This window comes from Anas platyrhynchos, chromosome 25 (genome assembly GCF_047663525.1).
Source record: "Anas platyrhynchos isolate ZD024472 breed Pekin duck chromosome 25, IASCAAS_PekinDuck_T2T, whole genome shotgun sequence".
Lineage (NCBI taxonomy): Eukaryota > Metazoa > Chordata > Aves > Anseriformes > Anatidae > Anas > Anas platyrhynchos.
In genome coordinates this window covers 6,825,556-6,849,568 of record NC_092611.1, presented here as the reverse complement: position 1 = coordinate 6,849,568, position 24,013 = coordinate 6,825,556, and the positions used below count along the sequence as shown (strand labels likewise).

The 24,013-nt window shown below is 41.1% G+C and overlaps 1 protein-coding gene across 4 annotated transcripts in view; it reads right to left on the bottom strand.

The window, feature by feature from the left end:
• The window catches only part of ARHGEF12 (Rho guanine nucleotide exchange factor 12), a 74,339-nt gene that overhangs the window by 19,655 nt on the left and 30,671 nt on the right, over positions 1 to 24,013 (bottom strand). The window contains exons 3-26 of one of the 4 annotated variants that reach the window (XM_021274916.4): positions 23,754 to 23,842; positions 22,110 to 22,166; positions 14,843 to 14,941; positions 14,317 to 14,366; positions 13,428 to 13,485; positions 12,563 to 12,741; positions 11,855 to 11,932; positions 11,092 to 11,211; positions 10,340 to 10,474; positions 9,087 to 9,158; positions 8,216 to 8,308; positions 7,485 to 7,595; positions 6,896 to 6,994; positions 6,222 to 6,264; positions 5,719 to 5,824; positions 4,765 to 4,902; positions 4,253 to 4,285; positions 3,372 to 3,489; positions 2,531 to 2,636; positions 2,084 to 2,296; positions 1,498 to 1,627; positions 1,311 to 1,346; positions 531 to 685; positions 127 to 273 (exon numbers count right to left, since the gene is read on the bottom strand). In XM_021274916.4, the coding sequence (XP_021130591.3) occupies positions 127 to 273; positions 531 to 685; positions 1,311 to 1,346; positions 1,498 to 1,627; positions 2,084 to 2,296; positions 2,531 to 2,636; positions 3,372 to 3,489; positions 4,253 to 4,285; positions 4,765 to 4,902; positions 5,719 to 5,824; positions 6,222 to 6,264; positions 6,896 to 6,994; positions 7,485 to 7,595; positions 8,216 to 8,308; positions 9,087 to 9,158; positions 10,340 to 10,474; positions 11,092 to 11,211; positions 11,855 to 11,932; positions 12,563 to 12,741; positions 13,428 to 13,485; positions 14,317 to 14,366; positions 14,843 to 14,941; positions 22,110 to 22,166; positions 23,754 to 23,842 (2,465 nt within the window). The remainder of the gene's footprint in view (positions 1 to 126; positions 274 to 530; positions 686 to 1,310; positions 1,347 to 1,497; positions 1,628 to 2,083; positions 2,297 to 2,530; positions 2,637 to 3,371; positions 3,490 to 4,252; positions 4,286 to 4,764; positions 4,903 to 5,718; positions 5,825 to 6,221; positions 6,265 to 6,895; positions 6,995 to 7,484; positions 7,596 to 8,215; positions 8,309 to 9,086; positions 9,159 to 10,339; positions 10,475 to 11,091; positions 11,212 to 11,854; positions 11,933 to 12,562; positions 12,742 to 13,427; positions 13,486 to 14,316; positions 14,367 to 14,842; positions 14,942 to 22,109; positions 22,167 to 23,753; positions 23,843 to 24,013) is intronic. The other 3 variants (XM_072027783.1, XM_021274917.4, XM_072027784.1) reach the window with 3 other exon arrangements.

Below are 24,013 nucleotides of genomic sequence, written 5' to 3'. Positions count from 1 at the left end.
TGAAAGGAAGAAGCATTATAGGAAGCTGCTTCTTGTTGCCTGTTCACCTGCATAAATTTTTCAGATATTTGTATCCTGAATTTCAGCTGAAACTGTGAAGCTGCAAAGCATCTCAGCTACTCTTACCATGAAGCCCAAGGATATCCTCCAGATTTGAAAAGATTTTCCGCTTGTCACTGGAGTTCAGGATCCCTTCCCGGGTGACACGCTGGTAGAAAACATTATGTAGAACCTTCAGAGTACGGACGTGAGCTCTCTCAGTGTAAAACAGCTCTGAAGAGAGAGGGGAGGGCAGGATTGTTAACTACTGACTTGAAGAGGTGTAGCAATGTGGGATCAGCCCCATCTCAGGATACTTTTCAGTAGTAAATACAAGTTTCACAGACATGCACTCTGGAAACCAAAAGTAATACATGGCTACTACTTTGGATAGATTGCTGAAAAGAGACTTTCTTTTAGATGTTATGAACTCTCAAACTCTGCAAGACAAGATTTTAACTTGGTGAGCTAGAAAAAAATATCCATCTCACCATTAATCACTTCTTGGCGCTTGATTTCATAGGGTTTCAGCCCCATCAACACTTCCCGGCTCACAAGTTGCTGCCAGTTGGGAGGGTCCATGTCCGTGTCAAAATCATACAGCTCATCTTCACTTTGTACATCTGCAAAACCGACACTGTCCATCCTAAGAAGATTAAAAATAGGTCAGATAACTCCCATTCTAGGCACGGATGTCAAAAAGAAAGAAGAAAAATCTAAGTACTTATAGCAGTTGTAAAGCATTATGAATACACTCTCCAGTAAGCTATGTCAGAAGCTACAAAACATATTTTGTAATTTTGTCCTTTACAGAACAACTAAGAGTGAATATCTGTTCTTCCAGTATTTTCATAAACCTCTTTTTAATGATACAGATAAAATAATTTGCTTAAGACCAAATAGCAGGCCAGTGAAAGGGCAGGTTACAATTTCTTTCCTCTGCTTATCTGCAGATACAGAGCTAACAGAAACACACTCACTTAAAAAGAAAACCTGGGAATCTCAATTCCATAGCCCATCAATTCAAATCAGTAGATAAAACACTTAAAATATTTCACCCATAGATCAAAGAGCTTATCTGCATATGATCTGCTCCACCTGTCCTATACACAGATGCCAATGTCTCTTTTCATATGAGTTATTTAAGAACAGGAAAGATCAGGCAGGCAATCATACTGCCTCAGAACAATGAACGCTGCAGCACTCAGCTTTATAACCTATTAAAATCTCAATAAATTCAGTGAAGCTCAAACAGTTATAAGCACACTCACTTGCGAAAAGGCTTTGGCGTTCCCATGTCGACAACTCTACAAAAAAAAGAAATAAAGGAATTATGAGGGAACCACGCAAGAATTTCCCCCCACTCAGACATCCAGCATAATTTCAGAGTACAGGCCTGTCCAGCAACAGCTGTCCAACAGCCACTGCCCCATCCAAGCAAGAAGGGCACTCAGTTACCTCTCAGATTCTCCCTCCTCCTCTGGCAAGTTTTCCAAGGGAGATAGGAATTCAAAAGTATTATTAGGTGTGCGGGGTGTGCCATCCACACAGTCATTAGCAGGTGGTGCTTCTCCAGTCTGCTTTGAGCCTATGAAAAAATGAGTACAAAATGTCAAGAACTGTATCAAATTAGAGTACCTAAGAGAACTTCACAATCTCTTCATAGCCTCTTGATTCACAGCCTCATTTCAACTTATAGCTAGAGGAAGTGAATTTGCAGCTTGGCAAGAAAAATCTCCATGGTAAGTGTTACCAGGTAATAGTGACTTGTGATTACAAAAGAAGGCATCCGGGGAATGGTTTTTTCATGTTGGATGATCCAACACCACCATGACAGAAGCCACCAGACAACAATTTCTGGCCATGACAAGACTTCCTGACTTGAACCAGAGTCAGAAAACATAACTAAGCACCCACGAAAATCATGTCTAGTGACATAGAAACATGGTCCAATTTGTCAGGCTTCTTGCATTAGAAGTGTGCCTTCCATATCCCATTCACAACACAATTTTCAATAGTCCCTCTTAAGTGGTATCATCCTAACCTGCTTCACTGTCCTTGCTTCCCTCTGGAGATGAAAAGGGACCCGTTGCCAAAGGAGACATTGGGTTGGCAGGTGCGTAGGGTGCATCTGTTCCATCACTGGAGGACCCACTCTGGCGCATCTTGCCAGAATCTGGTGGTTCTGGGCTAACAGAAGACGCTGTAGGTAAGTGCTTTGGATGGCGCTGCTTCTGCATTTCCATGGCTCTGCCAACTAAACAAACACAGAGTCATTACATTGCTGGAAGAGCTTTTACCTGTTCCCAGTAACCAAAAGATGAATTTCAGGACAACTACTTTAATTAAGATTTGTCTGTCTTTAAAAACATGGTTTAAAATCAAAAATTTTACTAAGTCTTTTTATTATTTTTTGTTCTTGTTAAACAGCAGAGACTAACTGGCTTTCATACAAGTAGCTGGGGAGCATACATTTCCTTGTCTGACATACTTGCACTGCTGTCGTGTCGGCTTGGTCTCCTTGGTGGGCCAAGAATATTCGGAAAGCCTCTTCTCTTTCCTTTTTCATCTCCTTCTTTCTCTTTCTTGATACTTTGCTGCATTAATATACAACAAAGAAAAGCAGAGTAAACAGTAAACTCACTTCTTCAGACTCAATTATTTACTGAGATAACGACTAATTCTTTAAAACAGCAGCAGCAGTTTGGTACAATAAAAGTTTATTTGTCATAAAGGGGGACAGAACTGCTCATGACAGCCTTAACATTCAAAGAAGGCTGAACGCTGATGAAAGCACATAGCTGCTGTGACCAGACACATGGCCATACCGTGGGAGATAACTGAACACACCCATGGAGATGAAGTTTTGGTGAAAGAACTCATTATATAAATGGGGGAATGTGGGTGGCAGGAAAAGTAGCTTTCCTGCACCACAAAGCCTTTGTTTTTGGGCAACTTTCTCGAGAAAAAAAAGAAGTAAACCAGTCAACAGACTGATGGGTTTAATGAGGTCCTGAGTTCTGATAGCTTTAATGGGGTCCTCAAATTATTTAATATTGTAATATGTGAAACATCACCCGAAGTTTTAGTAAGTCTTCAACAGTGAAAAGGAAGGTAATTAATTTATAATTGAGGTGTCTGAAAACATATGTACAACTCAATCTCAACCGTTAGGTTTTCTGTGCAGATTGATAATGCTATATCCTGTTGGTGCAATGAAGACTGTAAAATCATACCAACTTGTAATGTGTCATGCAAATGTCTATTCTGAATTCTATTGAAGCACCCATGTCAGACAGTTTTAAACAAATGTGCTCTGGTCACAACACTACTACCTTGATCTTTGGCAAGAAACCAATACGGCCACGCTTCTGCTCCAGGTTCCGAGGCTCTTTAACTTTGACTCCCAGGTGCTTCATGTAAGTAAGAATCACGTATTGCATTGTGGAACTGCCAAATAAACACGCGAAAAGAAGATGGATGTTAAGGAGAAATGTACTGGGGACAATCCATCTTGTCAAGAAAATGAAATAGGTCAAATGCAAAGGTTCCATGGAGAAATGAACCATTTCTGGATTAAAAGAAGCTGAGTGATTTTGTTTGTTTTAACATGAAACTACGTGTTACATACAATGGAAAATACTCAGCCAATATTATAATCTATCCTTTTGTAAATAACAGATGCAGTTTATGAAAGGCATACGAGCCTAAGAGGTAAAAATACATATTTTTTTTTTAAGAATTACACAGAAAGTCCTAAGCTCATGCACTAAGCACATATCCGAAGCCATATTCCGGGAGTTACAGTAAAAATCTGTAACAGTAAAAGGTATAGTAGCTGCAATGAGTGTAGTAAATGCTAACCAGCTGGTTGTAGGGTGCCAAACAAACTGAACAGGGAAAGTCATAACATAAATATTAGACTGGACTGAAGCAGCTACAGAACCAAACCAAAGAAATAGATGAGCTCTCAGAAACAGTAACTTTTTCTGGTCTGAAACAAAGGAAACAAACTTCACAACAAGAAGAGGTTGGAAACAAAAGATTGATACTTCAAATTCAAGTTAATTATGCCAGCAGATTTAGAAAATGAGAGTTTGGAGCCATGGCCAGCAGAGGGCTGCCTTGTTCTGTTCAGCAAAGACAGAGCCAGCAGAGCAAGCATCAGCAACGGGATTCTTACTTCAGACTAAGCCCACACAACTTCTATTACCTCTTTTCTTCCTCCAAAGGCTGAGATGTCATCCTAAAAACAAGAGAGAATGTAAAAAGGAAACAATAAACTAACTATTAACAGGCAGTCATATCCATCCAGAGCGTCAGCAGTAGTGTTCAAAGTGTTCTTTGGCATATACAAAAGCCCCAGGAAAAGAAAACAAAAATGAAGTTAAAAAAAAAAAAAAAAAAAAAAAAAACAGGTTATGAAACTACAGGTTTCTACAACCCAGAAGAAGGACCCTGACCTAACAATGCACGAAACAACAAAAGCATGCACGCCTCTGCTATCTGAACAGTAGCCTCCCTTAAAAAGGTATATGGACTTCAGCTAAATATTAACATATTTTTCACTATCATTACTGAAATACACTTTGGTAACAAAACGGGGAAGCAATATAAATGTAGTAGTGTAAAATTACTTCTAGTTACTAATTCCTTTGCTCTGCTGCTGTAAGATTCAGGGTGCAACAGTTTTAACCTCCCACAATTATGATTGCTGATACTCACAAGACTTCCTCAATTTTGGCAATAATCTGTTCTGCACATGCTCTTTCCTTCTCCACCGCGTTCCGATCACGAACCCGTTCTGCATCCAGCTTGGTCAGCTCTCCTTCTGCCAGCGTCAATCCCATACTACGTTTCTGCCTGAAATACAGAGAGAGGGAAGCAGCACTTGAAACTGAGTAGTGACTTGTAACAAGGGAAGGCAACCTCTTGACATTCAGAATGTCAAACAAGTTGCGTTATTGGTTTCTGAATAAGAAAGGAGGGGTCATCACAGTTCTCCACAACATTTGCATTCACTGTAAAATAAAGCTAATAAAGTTGTATGATATTTATCAAGAGAGGTAGCCATGGCAATGGTCAAGCAAAAGTGGCTGTTCTTTTTGCAGTATCCCAAGTTGTACATTTGAAGCATCTACTTGAACTGAGACACTTTTAACTGTGGAAAAGTCCATTATCTCTTTTGCTACAGCATCTCATGTTGGCACAGAATGCTGGCAACTGTATACAAAAGGGCATATCAATTATTAAATTCTACCATATGCTCATGACAGCTCTCTAAAGTGAATTATTTCTTGTCCAAAGGAGAGCAAAAATAAAAAAAAGAAAAAGATATAAACCGATTACAAACATAGTAAGCTTAGTAAGCTTACTTAGCTTAGTAAGAAAGATTCATGTAATATCACCTAAGTAATAATATTCTGAAATTGCCTAAAATAACCTCTAGGAATAAATAAACGAATCTCTAACAAAGATCTTGCAAAGAACTACTTGCAACACAGTGTCAAAAGACATTCAAGTGTTGATCAGGGTGACCCTGTAGGACCTATTCAGTGCCACCTTCCTGTTCAGTCCAAGATGAATTACTACATCCCTTGAGTTTGGACTTCCCCCGTAATGGACATGTTGACTGAGGGCAGGTATGAATTTAACTAAAACTGCACAGGCAACTGTTACCTGAAGTCTTCCAGATTCCTTTGAACTTCTGGACAAACTTTATCTTGCATAGTTTGTATATAGTGGCGATGAAGCTCTTCAGGAATGAGCTCTGGCCTTCTTTTGTCTGCAAGCCAGAAGAGAAAGTTAACAGATTATTCTTTTGAGAACAGCAATAGCCCATGCTACCTTAGAATAAAGTCACTCATACACATCTTTAACCCATCCAAGAGTACCCTTTTGCCTTTCACTTACTGATAATTGAATTTTAGAGCATTAAGTGTAAACAGATTTAGTCACATCCAGTATTAAACTAAAAAATAGACATGCCAATGTGACCAGTGCTTCCCACTATTAATGCATGCATTACAGCAAGCATAATGCCCTCTGTAAGAAACAAATATTTATTTGTCTCTTCCTGTAAACACGTGATAATGTGTATCCGAAGTAACCCCAAGTGCATTTCAGAAAATTCCTTGGACTGCCTCCAACGCTAGAAGCTGCAGAAGTAGACAGTGACTTACCTAGATCTACAGAGATTTCATCTGGAACTGGAACTTTAAGATTCTGTTAAAAAGACAAATGGACAGACATTAAAAAAAAGACTGGGGGAACATACACAACAAACAGCACCCCAATTAAACACACAACACGTACAGTACAATCCCCTTAAAAAACAAAACCTACAACCTCAACACCTAAAGTTATAATGAAGGAGGCTCCCATCTTGAATATGTATTATACTACACAAATATGTATTATATTACACAATTATTTTATCTAAGCTTGTGATACTAGCTGCTGCTACACTATGTGGTAGTCTAATTTATGATGGTATAGAAGCTTCGCAGGCTTTCCAACAGACATACAAAATGGCCCAATCCTTGCCACGTCAATATACGCAGCGGTTATTAACAAAAAGGGAATGTAGAACAACTAACGCTAGCTTACACATCACAGAAATACTTCTCCTATCAGACAATGCATTCTCTGTGACATACAGACTTACCCAGGCATCTGAGCCTATTTATCATTTATTTTGCCGTATTTAGTGGTATCATTTTAAACAAAAGGAAAAACAAAAAAACACTACTGATTCTGGAGGACTTATGTAACTCCTGAGTTTCTTCCAGTTCAGGAGAATGGTAAAAGTCAACTTCCTGGATACACAAAAACGAGAGAAAGATCTGGAACTTACTGCAGTTCGGTCCAAGAAGAACTGGTAAAACTCAAGAAAGACACGCCGAGTCTCTTTGGAGTTGGTCTGCTTGTACAGGTCTGTGTAAAGGTAGCACAACTGTGGGAAAGAGGAGAAGAAATTAAGGGATACCACGAGAACTCTTCTAACACACCTAACTCAAATCTTCCTTTGCTCTGTTTCAAAGAATTCAGCATTGCCGGATTGAGAGACTTCCTAGTTACCCTCAGATAACTACACTTCACAGGTAAGCTCATCACTGACCCTGTAATCAGTGGAGGAGGGAAGGGAAAAGAGAGATGGAAATCAGACCTTCCCTGTAGGTAACTAATCCCACTACCTTAGGCTGGAATTAAATGCTTTCTAGAGCTAAATATTCATTTGTAAACAGCTGAATGTAAGGAAGACAGCTCTCTTTGCCCTTCTCTTCCTTTATCTGAAATACCCTCATGCCTGCACAGGACCTGTATTTCTCTCCTTGCTGATCCAGCAGTGTCACTGGTGATGCTACACAAGAACAAGGAGATCCTGAAATACTCAGGTTAAGACTCCAAATTTTGGCCACAAAAACAATTCCAGAACATCTTACCAATGCTGCAGGGTCAAACTGGGACACCACATGATGCAGAAGAACAGCAAGGTGAGCTGGGCGAGACTTCAGGAGCTCAATGTTTTGGAAACAGCTGCACTGTCCATTAATCTGCAGAGATACAAGGAAACTATTTGAATTATTCAAGAAAGCTACCGTGCAAAAAATAACAAGCTTCTTCCTACAGCTTAGCTCCTCATTTGTTTAATTAAAATAAAAACTGAAAAATTCCAGAGCCTTTGCAATGCCATTCTAACATCCCAGGAAGAGTTTACAATGGGAATATTTCTTTTAAATACACCCCTGTACACTGACTACAATATAATGACATATAGCTCGGAGCAAAGGAGAGCTAAAATAACTCAGAATAAGTATGTCAAAAGCCATAGCAGCTATACTGCTGTGACAATAATGCAGAACTGTTAATAGAAACTTAATAAACGAAAGGGAATCAAATAAGGCAAATGAATTTCTAAAAAGCTTGAAGTTGTAAGAAGAAAGAGTAACAGAAAGAATCAAAGACGGCATATTGTCATAAAATCCCCAAGTGTTACTACTTGGTATGATCAGCAGTAATGAGAATCATATGCCTTAATTCTTAATTCACCACATGAAAACTGTTAAATAAAAAGAAGCAATGGAGTCCTTCAGTTTACGCACAGAAAAAAAAAAAACAGAATTCTGGTTTAGGTAGTAAGAAGGGACGACTGAGGGCTAAAAGTCATTCCCACCTGCTCCTGCTCAGTGTCAAAGTCATCATCCTCTGCTCCAATGATCTGAGGCCCAATGCGGGACGAAGGACTTCCAACACTCGACTGAGAATCCTGGGGCGAGTCAGAAACATGAGAAGGGAAGGATGAAAAGTACAGCTCTGTTAGTGTCTTGCAACAGTAAACTTTCTTTACCTAGTCAAAAATATTACCATCACTTTAATTCTTCTTTTCAAATTGCAAAAGAAACCCATGTGCCTTTAGTCAACCTTGTCCGAGTTTATAGTTGCGAGATCCACTTTAGAATATTTCTCCCAAGTTGGAAGCATTCAGAAATGTCAAATCAGATGACTCAAAACCAATTGCATCATCTGCAGACTTCTCAGTACATTAAACATGGAGCATATGACAAATGACAGCTTTGTACAAATGGAGAAATATGACTACAGAAAGTCATGCAAATGAAGGAAAAATACTTCAGAAGTCATCCTGTGGAAGACAGCAGTACTTTCAGATAGCTCAGAACTTCCTGCTACGTTCCACTTTTATCCATTCTCGAGGCCATCCCTGATAATACCAGCCTTATAATTACTTGAATATCCTAAAGACTGGTTTTCATTTAGGGTTGGACTCAAGGAATAAAACATGTACAACAGCTATTTTAGGTCCAGCTGTTTTACTGCTGATTATCTATTTCTCGTCTCTAAATGGGCCTGCTCTTAAGCTCCATAAACATTTATTCAGCTAATTAACATTCCCTGCACAATTTTAATTGCATTTCATTTTCTAAAGCTAAGTTTATGTGTGCTTCATCTAGAAAGCGGGGGAAAACAAGATGTTAATAGGCCCATTACAGGAGATGCTGTCGTTATTTTTTATGGTTTGGACTCACAGTATCTTGAACCTCAGTCTTCTCTGGGCTCTCATCCAGATAAACCCGCTCCTTCAGGCCACTGCGAGGACTCTGGGGAAGAAGAAAGTAACTACTAGTGGGCTAGTAAGCTCCCTCCACCTCCTGGCAATCCTTTTTCTCATGTAGCCCTGCAGACATTTGGCTTTATTTGCAAAAAGCATGAGCTGTTGGCTCATCTTCAGTGTGCCCACAGTAATAACCAAGGCTTTTCAGCTGGGCTACCGCTCAGCTGTTGGTTCCCAGCCTGTATTGCTGCATGCAGTTATTTCACCCTAACTGTAGCACTCTGGACTCCATGAATTTCGAGAGCTTTCCATTACCCCCAGTCCTTAAGCTTCTCGGCATCACTTTGGATTGAAATGCTTGCAAGTTTGGTGTGTCAATCACCTCCAGTGATCACTTATCATCAACTCTGACAGAATTAAGGAAGACAGCTTTGAATTCTATTCTGCATTTATTATACACAAACACGAGTGACATTTAGTCAGATTTGGAGTTGGTGAGGGAGTGTTTCAAAATAGAGTCATCTGTGCTCATGTTTTGGAGGCACATCTGACCCATCTTCCTTTCCCTTCCAACTGCTCGTACAGATTTAGCTCCCACCTCCATAAGTTAAACAACAAACTTAGGCCAAAGTGCGCGTAAAGAGTCTCAATTCCTTTGCGCTAATCAGATAGCAGCTTAATTAAGGATTAGGTGCTAAGGCACTGCAATAAGGAGACCATACGAGCACACAGATTGATAACTGATGAGTGAACAGACTAGGAGTATTTACTGTTGGCAATAATTGAAGCTTATTTGGTAAAAGTAAGGCTCTTTCTCACTTTCATGGCAACTTGCCCAGTGACTGGATCTGAGTCACAGCTACCGCAATTGGAACATTAACATGCTCTTAAAAGATACTCTAATTGGCATCTCTCAGTTTTGAGAAAGATGCTGGCATCCATCTTTCTTTGTCTGGTTACAGGGAGTGTGCCAGGAAAATCTAATCCTGGATGAAAACCCAAAACCCACACTATTTATTTCTCAGTCCCTAATGGAAAACCAATATAGTATGCTTCCTCAGGGAAATATTTTTGGTGTGTATTTAGAAGCCTACCCTAGTAATACACACCTTTACTGAGACACTACATATCTATAATACACAGAACAATACAAACTTAAACAATCTGCACGAGAAAACCAAATCCGAGAGGTATAGAAACAAAGTCATGGTGTCATTCAGTACTCACATCAGCAATGTCACTGTTTGGTCGGGACGGGCTGTCACTGCTGTAATCTAGTTTGCACAGACCATCCCCACTCTCTGCCTCCACTTCACTGATCTGCAGCGATTCTGTCACTGACCTGGAGGACAAAACTCCATCCTAGAAAGATAAAAGTGAGTTGGGAGCAGCACACAGCAAGTAAAATATTTCAAGAGACTGTTATACTCAAACACTAGCTCTTTTAAAACCTGGACAGCCCACATTATTTATTAAACTTCCTTCATGTATTTTTAAAAAGTTGCAATGTTCTTCTAAGAGAAGACAATAGAAAATCACACCAAGTTTTCAGGACTTATAACCTTAAAGGCAGAGAAAAAAAAGAGGAAAAATAATACAACTTAAAAAAGGGAAAGAAAAAAAAAAGCTGGTTTAAGCCTCCAGTTATTTATTCTTCATGGCAAGAACGACTACAGAGGGTTCTGCTAGGTTGTACTGACAAAATAATATACTTCACAATTTGCACTTACTGCTTTAAAAGCAGTTCTTCATAGATTGATTTGAAGTTCATTGTAAAGCCCACTTCATATACTGCCATTCCACTGTATTACTTGACAGCTTCTGCCAGCCTAATTACCAGTCTCAACTCTAGAGGGTGCAATCTGGCTGTACAAGCACTGTAGAGTGTGGCAGGGAACTCCTGCTTGCCCAGAACACCATCATCCCCCAAGAATTTTCAACCAGAACATACCACAGAGAAGCCTGACACATTGTGTTACCTGAGTACAGCCTGTGGCTTTGGACAGCTGCTCCTGCAGCTGAGTAATGTGCTTCTTTGTTTCCTGTATCTCTTTGAGCAGTCGTGAGCTGGACGATCGGCTGTACTCTTCTTGCAGAGACTGAAAAGTAATTTTATGAGCTTTCATCACTCAGTATCTGCTCAATATCAAAGCTTACAACTAATCTTAGCCTACTACTAATCTTCATTCCATTAACACATCTAAAATAAGAAACAGCACCTTTGCACACCTACTGTCATATCAGATAACTGCTATGGAATGTCTGTTTTATCCAGCTCTCCTCTGCCTTGTGCCATATGAAAATAACTCCATTCTAGAGATTTACTGAATTAATCACAACCGCATCGAGCATACAGCTGCAGACACAATAACTCAGCACCACCGAGGAGCACAGGGCCAATTGTTGCTCCTAGTGAGAAATGACTCACTCTCAGTTAGTCAAAAGATGCTTACACGTCCTAGGATTAGACCAGATTGACTGGGTATGTACGTTTCCACTTAAACTACCACTTTTTTTTTTTTTCCCAGTCCTGTCAAAGATTAAAAATTCAAGAGTTGACCAGTCCAAGCAATTAGACAGATCTCTGATGTTAGGCCAGTATATAGAAAAGCTAAACTAAAACAGAAGCCATGCAAAGGAATGCTGAATAAGCTACTTAATAGTGATTCAACAACTCATCTTTTTAATTTGCATCAGCCCCTTCCCTCCACCTCTCCTGCATGCATGCAACAACTCCAGTACCTGCAGCCGCTCCTGCTCTTTCTGTAGCATCTTTCTCAGAATCTCCACCTTCTGGTTGTGGACAATATTATTCTCCTCCTAGAAAATACGGAGAAATTAAGGGTTCATTTTTTTGGTGGAGCTGTAAGGAGTGAAGGAAGATAAGGAAAATGGATATGCCTGCTTTCTGCCTACTTCTTAAACATGGGCCCAGAAAAAGACCAACAAAAGGCAATTCAAGTTTCTGCAAATCCTATCCTATGTAGAATGTAATCACTCACTCCTACTTTTGAACATAGCTATCTATGTTAAACAAAAAGGAAAGAAAGAAAGAAAGAAAGAAGGAAGGAAAGAGGTAAAGAAAGGAAAAAAAAAAGCGTCTTTGCTTTCCTTACTCTTGTCATGTCTGCATGTCTTACAGCCCAATTTTTAAAAGAAATTACAGAATACCTGGCTTTGAGCAGACACTGTGTCAACTCACACCATACAAACTGCAGCCTGTCTCAAAGACAACCTGTGAATAACCTCTCAACTCTCTTCGCATTATCTCAGTATTTCCTTGCAATATGTTTTTTCCCATGTGATTAAATGCCCACTGGGTGGCCAGACAAATACTGCAGTTCCAATTTATTATTTGTGCAAGAAGCTCAAAACAATTCCTTTGAGAAAAATGACTACATTTTTTCCACTGCTGAACTGTTTCTTTGGAAAGAGTACTTTAGATCTTACCCCCATAAGCACTGGGCTAGTAATCCTTTCTGTATTTCCTGATGTGCCAGGCGAATGGGGCGATGTCATGACGGGACACATATGCCCAAATGCTGCCAGATCCACTTCAGACTCAGCCAAGGGAATCTGGGGCGACCCTGGTGGGCGCCCCTGAACAGTGAGAGCTACATAGGAACCCGCTGCAAGGAGAAGAAGAAGACACATTTCAGACACACATGCAGATTTCTAAGGTTCTCACCCCTAGAGACACAACTCAGACCATTCTTCATTTGTTTGCTCTTCACACCGCTGAGCACTGTCAGCTCAGTTTTAGAAATCTCTATTTAAATATCAGATAATCCAAAACATTTCATGATAGCCAACCTTAATGAAAATGCAGGGCAATTTCTAATCTACCAGGTTACATTTACAGTATGCATAGGCTCACACCACAAAGTAAACTGTGCCGGGGTGGAAGGAACTGCTAACACCTTCTTCATAGTACAAGAAAATCAACCAGGAATTCACTTATTTGGAAATGTCAGGACTTTGTAATCAACTTAAAGTAATCTGCATTAACAGTGCCTGAATAGCTGTGGCATTTAAGGTGAAATCAAAATTGGAAGATGCATGGGCAAGGTTTGATGGTAATTTTCTCCAAGCAAAGGAGAAACTACAGGAACATGGATCAGCTCAAGTCCAAGAAGTCAAAATTAGCCCATGTTTCACTTCACTGCCTGTTTTACACACACCCTTTATCTCTCAGCATGGGATGTGATTGTCCTTGTCACTTGATAGCTGAATCAATCATCAAGCCTTTAAAATTATGCTTTTCATGCTTTTTCAAGGAGCACAGTGACGAAAATAGCAACATGCCTTTACTTACACTTGATCAGCTTTACCACCTCCAAATGGTTTGAGTGTGTTACAAGAGTGCCATTCACCTGGGGATATGAGAGAGAAAGTAAACACTGGTTAGCTCCTGATTTCTAACCAAGGAAAAAATCCCACTGGGTCCCCACACACTACACAATAAGCAATGTAATAGAACAAGCAACAATATTTTCTTCTTCTCATCTCTATTACTGTGTCTTTCAAGACACTAACAGAGAAACAATTTCTCCCTCTAAGTTTATCTCAGCGAGCAGAACTCTACAAAAAGAAAGCCATACACACGTACCAAAGAAAAATAAGCAACCAAACGTGAGAAAGCAACCCACCTCCGACTGGGCAGAAGGAAATTCAGGGTAGCTAACTTTATTCATTAATTTATATGCTTGGTTGAAATCCCAGCTCTATCTGTGTCAAAGCGGCTCTAGCACAGCCATCATTTTGCAGCACTGATTTAGATAATCATTTTAGCTAATGACTTAATTTCTTAGTTGTTTGGGACTAAAAGGGAACACTGATTGGGGTGCAGTTTATGTGAGTAACAATAAAATCCAAGACAACTATTTATTTGCAGGTAATTATCAGTCACACACTGCTCCTCTCCCGTGATGCCTCTATTTCTCTGTACATGTGATAACTGAACTTTGTCGGATGCTGAACTTGCCAATGAGGTTCTGAAATAAGAGTGATCCAAAACAAAACTAACATTCAGCAGTGGGCTTTCAGTGGTTACTGTACATGCCCAGAACAGGGAAACGTAGACCATTCCTCTATCCCACAGGCAAAAAGCAAACATCAGTGCAGAGCCTTCAATGACCTTCTTTCAGGGAAAGAGCTCATTAAACACAAAGGATCTGTTTCTTGGATGATGTGAATGCCCTTACCTTGATAATTCTATCACCTGTTTGCACTCCAGCCCGCATGGCTGCTCCATCTACAGGGGCAAGAAACCATTTAGTTCCAATTTCAATACAAATCATACAAACCAAAAACAGCTGAAGCACTTCTGTAGTTCCATGCAAAGCTACTTCCCACACTCACCCAAGCTTCTTCTTTCTTTGTCAGATTAACATCTCTGAGTATCTACACTAAAGTAGTTCTGTTCCCGTTTTGTAGTGGCTAGGCTAAACCACAATCCACCGCTTTACCAGGCATAAACTTACTTCCCTTCAATTGCAAGAGGTCAGTTTCCGTTTCCATCAGACACAGGAGGGGCGGTTCACTGCATCCCAGCAGTGTGCCACTCTTTGTCCTTGCACATCTATTCCCAAGTTTGTGATAGCTACAGCCATCCCACCCATAAGGAAAGAATTTGGAGTTTTCTCCTCCAACTCATGCACATATTTCTTTGATTCACACGAAAACCCTCTAGGCTGCTCTCTGGCTAGCATATTTAGCATGTCTGCTTACCTTCTTTGACGGACTGCACGAAGACTGGATTGTCTCCGCTGACTGTCAGCCCAAATCCATTTTCATCCCGTTGGATAATAACACACCGCTGAACAAGACCTGCATAAGAAAGGTGGGGAAAGGGCAGAAGAAAGAGAAGGAGAGAAATACAAAGAGACACAAGCTAGGCATCAGTCCAAAACCTTATCCTCCTAGATAATCACAGAGCACTGAAAGAAACTGGTACAAGACAACAGAGGGAAAAATATATGAGAGACAGAAACAGGGCAGCAGTCCAGAAACAGATAGGAATGTCAAGACAGGTCAAGCTTATTGCTTCAGTTACACAAAACAGAGATATACAACAGCAGAGATGCAGACAGCTCTGGCACATCAGACACAACTTGAGGTAAAAGCAGCTTGTAAAGAGGAGCAGCAATGTCCACGAACCAATGAGCACAATTTCCCTCTGTCTGTATCAATAGGTCTTCAAAGTGCAGCATGGGGCTGTCATGTTCCCGTACACCATCAAAAGCACCAAATGATTTTTACAAGCTACTTTTAATAAATAAATAAACGGGTTACAAAGCTCTCAAACTAGCATAAATGGCTTGTGCTAATACTGAAAAATTAGCTTGTGCTGATACCAGAAAAATCTCATCTCAGGGCACCTTCTGTTCCAGGTGAGAATATTCAAGAGAAGCAGCTCAGTAGCAGTAACAAAGCACGAGCCACGTGTGCTACACTTAACTAGTCTTCTGAAATCAAGACCGTGCTTCCCACTGAGCTATTACTGGGCTAAGTACTGGGCCAAAATCCCAGGAGATGTGAGTTTGAATCTGCTCCTCCTCTAACTTGCTGTGTGACATCAAAGGCAAATTGTCTTTTGTTTTCCCAGGAATCCTCAGCACGCTGTGAACATTAATAGCCAGCAGAGACAGATGTCCTCAGGAGGTACAGCACTTTGAGAAGGTGAAGTGCTAGACAGAATCACAGACTCATCCGGGTTGGAAAAGACCTCTACGATCATCTAGTCCAATAGCTATGTCTACTGCTCACCTGAAAATGAAACAAGGAAAAAAAAGGGGAAAAAAAAGCAGCAGCCCCAGCATATTCCTTGCAGAGCACTTCCCTAAGAGCAGCTGCAAAAGCCTACCACAATGGAGCCTTTATCTTGAAAAGCAACGTTAGGAACTCTGCAAAATGCTTCAAGGATGTTTTTTTATTTACATAGCAGAAACCACTAGCTACTAAACATCAGCCTGCTTTCTAACAGCTTGCTTTGCTGCTTCATTTCTGAAGCCACATCAGGCGAAATTCTGACACCAGCATCTCGAGAAAGACTTGGAGTTCTCCTCCACATCAGCTGCCAAAATTGCAGCAGTGTCATTTAGCGTGGAGGGGGCAAAGGAAATTGAGAAGATGCTGCCCCAGCAAAGCTGCCTTTGCTGGAATCATTTTCAAGGAATGAATTGGAAGAGGCTGTGGAGTCACATCCATGCTTTAAATCACTCTTGTACCAGCACAGCTCCTTTTATGTCTCTGGAGCAACTCCTAATGGAAATGAGGAGCCTCAAGTGCAAACACTGTCCACCCAGTCAGCCCTGTTCTCCTTGAGTGTGGCATACACGAAGACAGGTGTGGGAGCGGTGGAAAAGGTTGCTTTCCAGCACTTCTGCAGCCATCTGGTCACAGAATCCCATCCTGCTAACTCCCCTTGTGCTGATAAAGGAGAAACAAATTACTCCATCCGCAGCAATCCGCAGTAAATTGATGGAATGGATGCAAGGGGAAAGCAGACAAGAGGAAAAAAAACACCACCTTTCACACCCTCTTTATATGCTCAAGTGAAAGAACATGCCTCTCCCTTTTGTACCTCCCATTTTTCTATATGACCAAGCTTCTTCAAGTCTCACTTCACAAGAATGATGCCCCAGGGCGGGGTGTGGGAAAGAGAACATATGCTATTTCATAAAAACAGCTCGTTTTAAACCTTGCTGCCAGACGTGCAGGTTTTATGAGTAAGACACTAACTAATCTTTTGACTCATAAGAACTTTCCTTGCTTAAAGGCACAGCATAGCCCTGTGTACTCGCTGCTCTTCCACGGAATTTCTCTCTTTACCAGCACCAACAACCTTTGGATCTAGGCTACTGATAAGCTCCCTCCCGGAATTAACGTGATGCCAAGGCAGAGGCAGTGCGTTAGGAGATGCAACAAAAGCTGGCCTTGCAGAGTATGGCTTCAGTTCTAGGAATGATCGAATTAAACAGTTTCAAACCACAGGTCTCAATCCCACCCAAGACCGCCTTTTAATTTGACAATGGGAAGGTATCAGAAATTAGGTAACAGAACCCAAATTATTCCAGGATTGCCTTTTTCCTGTATTTGTTCACCTCAGATCAGAAATAAGCACTTAGCCCTTTCCCTAACATGATATAAAAGGGTTTAACACAAAATAGTGAGGACCACACAGGCCAGCTGAGACACCATGCTTGACGGAGATATGCAGCAGCTTTACGGTGATTTTAATGAATGTGAAAGTTTTCTGAAGGTACCGCTGCCTGCAGAACCAGGGCAGCTTCAACAGCAGTGCCAGGCTGAGGCAGGTAACCCAAAAAGAGCAGCTTCCAGTGCTGTGCTGTGGGGACAGAGCCACACAGGACCTCCCCAGCAAACCCGTCATTCGCTCACTTTTGTTCTTTCAGTATAAAACACATTCCACCTGAAATCTGCTTCGTGGGGGAACTTCAAGAGCAGAGCCGTGGTGTTTGCATCACCAGATCTGGTACCTTGAGCACCTCATTAGACACTCCAGAATGGCACAAACCACCCAGAGCCCAGTGACACACAGCGTGAGGTTTTCAGCAGCTGTTACTGCCATGCCTCGATATCACAAGTACCTCCAGGAACTCGTGCTTTAAAACACTGAGCAGCAACTTCACCCTCTTCAAGTAAAGTCTACGAGGTCGGTGCAACACCGAAGAGCCCACGTTAGCAAGTGGCAATCAGCTTTTGGTGCACGATTCATTCATTCCTTGCCTGGGTGTTCCAACTCTCAGTGTTTCCTGGATGGAAATCATGAGTCTTTCTTTTTGAAGAACCTTACCAAGGTATTTCATTTTTTTTCCAGCTGAAGTTTAAGAAAAGTTACAAGGTCAAAGGAACTCATCACTGACAACATTCAAATCAAATCAATAATTATCTTAGTCCCATATTCACTTTCACATGACAGTATCTTGAAATAAGGAAACATCACTGTGACTGTGCTTTAAGTACAAAAAAAAAAATAAATCAGACATTTGTATTTTGAGTGGATTCATAACATTTTGTAGAAGAAAAATGAATCTTAAAAATCCTTTTTCATCTTGATGCATATTGCAATTCCCCAAACTTGTTTGTTACTCAAGCCATGAGTGCAGCAAAGCAGCTAACTGCATCAGCTGCTACTAGCTGTAGTTAGAGGTTTAAGATTAGAAGTGGAAGCTGTTAGAAATTACCAGTCTCCGAAAAAAGGAATTGGAGGAAAAGCTAAAACGATCAGCTCTTCAATAGGTGGCACTATTCCCTCCGAGACGTTGTGGCCACTTCTCCAGCCCCCTTACAAGTGAGCCTGTTGGGTAGCAGGAAAGGGTAAAGTCCCAGCCTCTCAAGGTCACTTACACATGGTGGTGAAAATGACTGTCTGAACAGTCCCGACAGAGACATTTTGAATGTCCATGAACTTCTTCAGTTAAGAGACCATTCATCTTCTTCTCTACGGATCCTAAATATTTTGAAGCTATTCAGTTAAATACGAAATTTCAATTCCCCAGCAGGGCATAACAAATACAGCAGGAGTTTGTTCTGAAAACCTAACTCACAAGAGAGAATGGAGCCATGAATTACATCTCCCATAACATAATGGGGCTTTTCCTCTGATCAAACTGTGTGGGACACTGCACGGGAGGAGCCTCGTGAACTCTAACCTCCCTGGAGGCATGAGGCCACAATGGGAAAATGCAATTTAATATAGTGATTTGAAATGAATCATTCAATAAACAAAAACAAACTCCTTGGGGTTTTGAGACTGTCCAACTGTTTCACTTCAGTTGGGAGGCTTTATTTCCATCAAAGATTTCCAGAAACCCTGCTCCACAAAATAAATAAAACTATCGGCTTTTATAACGACAATTTCTCATCGCATGAAATTCTGCATTTCACTTCATTCGAGTTATCACCATGTTCTTCATACCAAATGACATATTTGCAGCATTCTTCAGATTCTTCCACTAACTTGGTAACAGAAGTCATGTAAAGCCTGAGCAGAAACTATCCTGTTGGAAATTACTGCAGCATATAATGTCCTGATAAGGCTGCTAATAACAATGGCACTGAAAACCATTCATAAAACAAAGCTTGGTAACCTTTCTAGAAGAAAAGAACAATGTATTTTAACCATTAAAAATAGGACTATCTGCTCCCATGGCAACGACACATTCAATCCCTGTGGTCGAGTGCCCCTTGCACTCCGAGCCGTTTCTGGCTATTATAAGGGGAGCGATGAGGGGCTCCCCAGAGTCCTTTTAAGAGGCTGGAAAAATGGTCACAACATAAAGACACAAGGCTGACAAGAACCGCGAGGAACAAAACAGGAAGAGTAAGGACAGATTCTGCAGGGTTCGATTTAAACACATGTCAACAGGGGCAAAATCTGGATTTGCAAAACAAAAAAGAGCTAAAAACCTGCCCCAAAGTTGGAGGCAATATGCGGAAGAGTATGCAGAAGGTCTAGTCCAGCATCGGAGTCAGAAACTTCTAATTAGTAAATATAAAGGAAGGTATCTTTAGGAAGCAAGTAACCAATATCTAACCTCTCACCCCCGAAGCTATAATCAATTTTCAAGTTTGTTTAAGAGATGGGAATTCTATTTCAAGAAAGAGGTGTCAAGCATAGTGGATGGTTATAGCACTAATTAGTTAATTACAGCATACCTGAAATTACGCTCAATCTCTCTTCTCATCAGCTAGACCTTGTTGAGTACACAGATACGAGATGGTTGGATTTATGGGAGAAAACACCTCCCTCTAAGTTTGATACGGCTATAAATCAACTTCTGTCTATCAGAACAATTTCCCTACCTAACCACTCTCCCCAGCCAAGCCACTTATATTCTTTGAATTCAGGCCTATTGCTCCTTAATTAAGAATTTTGAGAGGTAAGAACAAACACACGGAGCCACACCTCCTTTTTCTGCTGTCATTCAAGACTTTTCTATTAGTCACCTTCCAAGGGCTAGCCAAAAAAGAGCCAGTAACCATCCAGTCACCAGCAAGAAAAATATCAGTACAGTATTTCCACTTGCAGGTCTTTAAATATTTTGGTCCCTTCCAAAGCAAACAGCAAAGCTCTCTACACATACCACAGAACCTGGGAAAAGGAGAGGGTAGAGACAAAAGGCAGGGCAAGGTCCACAACTGAAAAGGCCACTGGAAAGGAAGGATGAGTGGAAACTGCTCCCATAGATACTGGACACGGACAGAGCATCTGCAGGAAACTTTGGGGGAAGTGAAGGCTTAAGTTCGGAAGTCGTGTTTCTTTCTGCCATACATGAAAAACCAGGACACTGTACAGACTGAGGGAGAAGTATAAACACAGATACATTCCATTAAGCATACCAAATGTTTCCTGTAATTAAACTAGAATAGTCTGACAGCACCTCCAGTATATTATGGGTAAGCAGCGTGAGGCAAAACCTAATGAAGGTTCAAGCCATAGGGAGCTAGTCAACCTGCGCTGTCCCCAGCCAGCACCAACCTGGCGAAGGGAAGAACTAGTCAGGGATTCAGCATAAGCTCATCAGAAACATCCTAAACTACATGCTTTCTGAGCAGGTTGTTTCCTTGTTTGTTGTTTCTGAGGAGGAAGATGTAAGCTGCAGCAGGCCAGGTCTCTCTGGGATGAGGTTCCAGCCCTACCTAAGCTCTCTCCAAACCTGTTTGCAGTCTCTGTGGAAGTCTCACACCCCGAGGAGCATAACTGTTGTATTACCCCGTTTGGTTGGCTGGTTGTGGTCGGTTGGGTTGTTTTTAATAAGAAATGTGATTCCAAATTCCAGGGAAAGTTAAGAGAGATCTGACAGAAGAACAGACACACCTCCCTAAACCGTGTCAACTGAAGGGCTACAGTGGTTGAGAAGGAACTCTACACATTTGTTGCTTGTTTTGCTTTTTTTTTTTCAACGTTCCTTCCAATCAGAGCTACGCCAGCATCATTTTGTGTTACACAGCTGGTTTATGATGTTGGTTCACAGTAACACCTGGCAGTTTTATTCTAGTGAAATAATAAAACTGATACTGGAAGAGTCGGTGCCTCTGTCCAAAAGCCCACAGAAGGTTACGCAGCAAGCAAAATTATCAACAGGAGAAAAATCGGAAGATATCACAGACTATTTTAAATACCAGAACAAATAGGGATCACAAATTCAACAGGTCATTGGCATAAAGGTAGGATGGAGAGAGTGTCACAGTCTGAAGACTGACGTCTCTGATGTAAGGCGAAGAAGGGCAGATGAGCAAACAGGCTCCATTTGGTGCACACTTTCCAGCAGCACCGCTCAAGGTGTGCTGGCAACATAATGACGTGGAGCTACTCCTATCCCAAATTGTTATACGCCAATTTGTTCCAGCCTACATGCTCACTACACAGTAATAGAGTAATAAAGGAGCACCAGGGAAGTTAGCCCCACTTTGCAATGAAGAACGGTTAAATTCGTATGAGGAATGATTTAAGTTCACATTCTCACATTTTAAAAAAATATTTTCAACTATGTTTTTTTCACTTCTGTGAAAAATAAAAATAAGTTGATAAAAGATCCTCTACAGACAATGCAAAATACGAGTTACCAGCTCACCCAGATTAACCTCTACAGTTAGAGCAAGACCCAGACTTTTCTCCAACTACAAAATCTCTGCTGGAGTCCAGCACGAGCCGTGTCTTCGCACAATGCCAAAAACACTCGGTGGCACAAGATCTCCAAGAACAGCAGCCCCACCAGGTTTTCCCAGTTAGGAACGGAGAACAGGAGAACATAGGTGCCAGCCTGTGCTTGCCATGTACGGGTTAGTTTCCAGCCACTACAAGAACTACAAGCTGATACACTGAAGCAACACGTAAACCCAGTTTCCCACTCCTTGCTGCAGAGCCAACCATGCGGATCACGTAAAGGATAAAAGCCTCGGGTGCACAGACAGAAAGCATGGAGCAGACTGCAAAGGTGCAAGGCTTGCAGCGGCTGCTTTAGCTTACCATACGTCTCGGATCTACTCTCCTCCGAACTAGACTTTGTCTTCTTGGAGGAGCTATCTGCACGAGAGCAGGAGAAAAGGAGAAAGAGATATAGAAAATATGGAGACCAAACATGAGAAAAAAAAATCAATGAAAAACACAGACTGATTTATTAGGTTAAATCGTGCAAAACACAAATAGGATGTGAACAAAACGTAGGCGAAACACTTGGAATAAGGGGTGAATAATACAAGCATGAAGACACAGGTAACACCACAAAGAATCTATTACAGGATTTGAGACAATAAAAGAAGTTCTTGGTTACGAACTACAGAAAATATTCTGGATAAAAAACAGTCCAAGCATAGAAACTCTGGTAACATTCACCTCCAGAGTAAGTAATAAACATGTGCACAGTGGTTCAGCATTCTGAATTTACCCCTTAAAAAGAAAGGAATTTTATGAAGGCTACAGTACAGAGTTCATCCGTTAGACCACATCATAACCATTGTACAGTGGTGCCAGGCAGCAGCTCTCAAATCGGAATTACTTTCATCAATTTAAGATGAGAAGATTCCTGAAGTTTGCTTCTGAAGAATTCTTTCTGCAAACCAACTTCAGAGCCCGAGACCTCCCCCAGCCAACATAATTTTACGTTCTGTATTCCCAAGGACTAAGGAAAAGAAGACAACCACTAATTTAGGTTCTCTCCCTTAAAGGACTTTTTTTTTTTTTAAACATAATGTTAAAAGCCCATTTTAATTTATTTTGTGCACACTAGGAAGGAGTCATGCAGCTAGTGGCAGGAAGCATTAACGAACAGGACGGTTTATAAACATCAGCTTCAAATGCCTTGTGCAAAAACACATTCTACAAGTTCTACAACCTTTAGATTCAACTCTTGTCTCTTCCACAAGCCCCAGGGAAATCACTGGGCTAAACAGCAGAATGCACAGACATGAAAAAAGCACATTGCATGGGGCCAGGAGGCTCAGGCAAGAGCCTGTCATGCATTTCATGAACACACACAGTAGTCACTGGGTTAGTGTTTCGCAGAGGGAAGGAAGAATCCCTGCATGCATCCTAATTTCCATGACAGCACTGGACAGGTTGACCAAGCTGACCCAGATCCAACCTTTCAGAAGGTTAAAAAATAGAATAGCATATCCTTGAAAAAACAGAAGTTCATCTTAAAATACAGCATGTCGGAAAGCACAAATTCCCTCTGCGGAGATGGTTCAAAATCCACTAAACTTCAGAAAAAATTTACAAGGAATACCAGAGCTAGTCGAGTCTATAAGGTCTCAGATTTCACACTATTTTGTACTAAAACAGCCAGGGAACTGCTCACAACTAATTACAGTATTGGCCTCCTGAAATTTCAGACTAACTTTTCTGAAAGAGGAAGGAGGTATAATTACTCACTGATACCACTAATCTAGGTTTATTCTTGCATAATTAACAGCGACTTTGTCGATGAGCACATTTAAAAGCAAGCCCGTATTCATTTCAATGCCTGCATGCTTCCGGAGGGCTTTGCAAGCACAGAAGAGCACGACTCTCACAAACCACATTTGTTGACACATTAAAACCGGTTTCATTCCAATCCCCAGCACTTTTCAAATCAAAGCCCAGATCTTCAGCCGTGAAGTTTTAAGGCTTTACCTGTCGGATCGAAGTCGTGTGTGCTGCTGCAGCGTTCAACCTTCTGCTTCTTGTCAGCTGGAGACTCTCTGCTCAGAATGCTGCCGTGTCTGCGTCAAAGCAAAGCAGATGATCCTGACTATCACGCCACAAAAGCACTGCTCAACCTTAACTAGTTCTGGAAATTACCTTAACTAGTTCTGTTTGCTAACAAGAAGTTTGGATCATAGAATCACAGAATCATTTAGGTTGGGAATGACCTCTAAGGCCATCTAGATAAG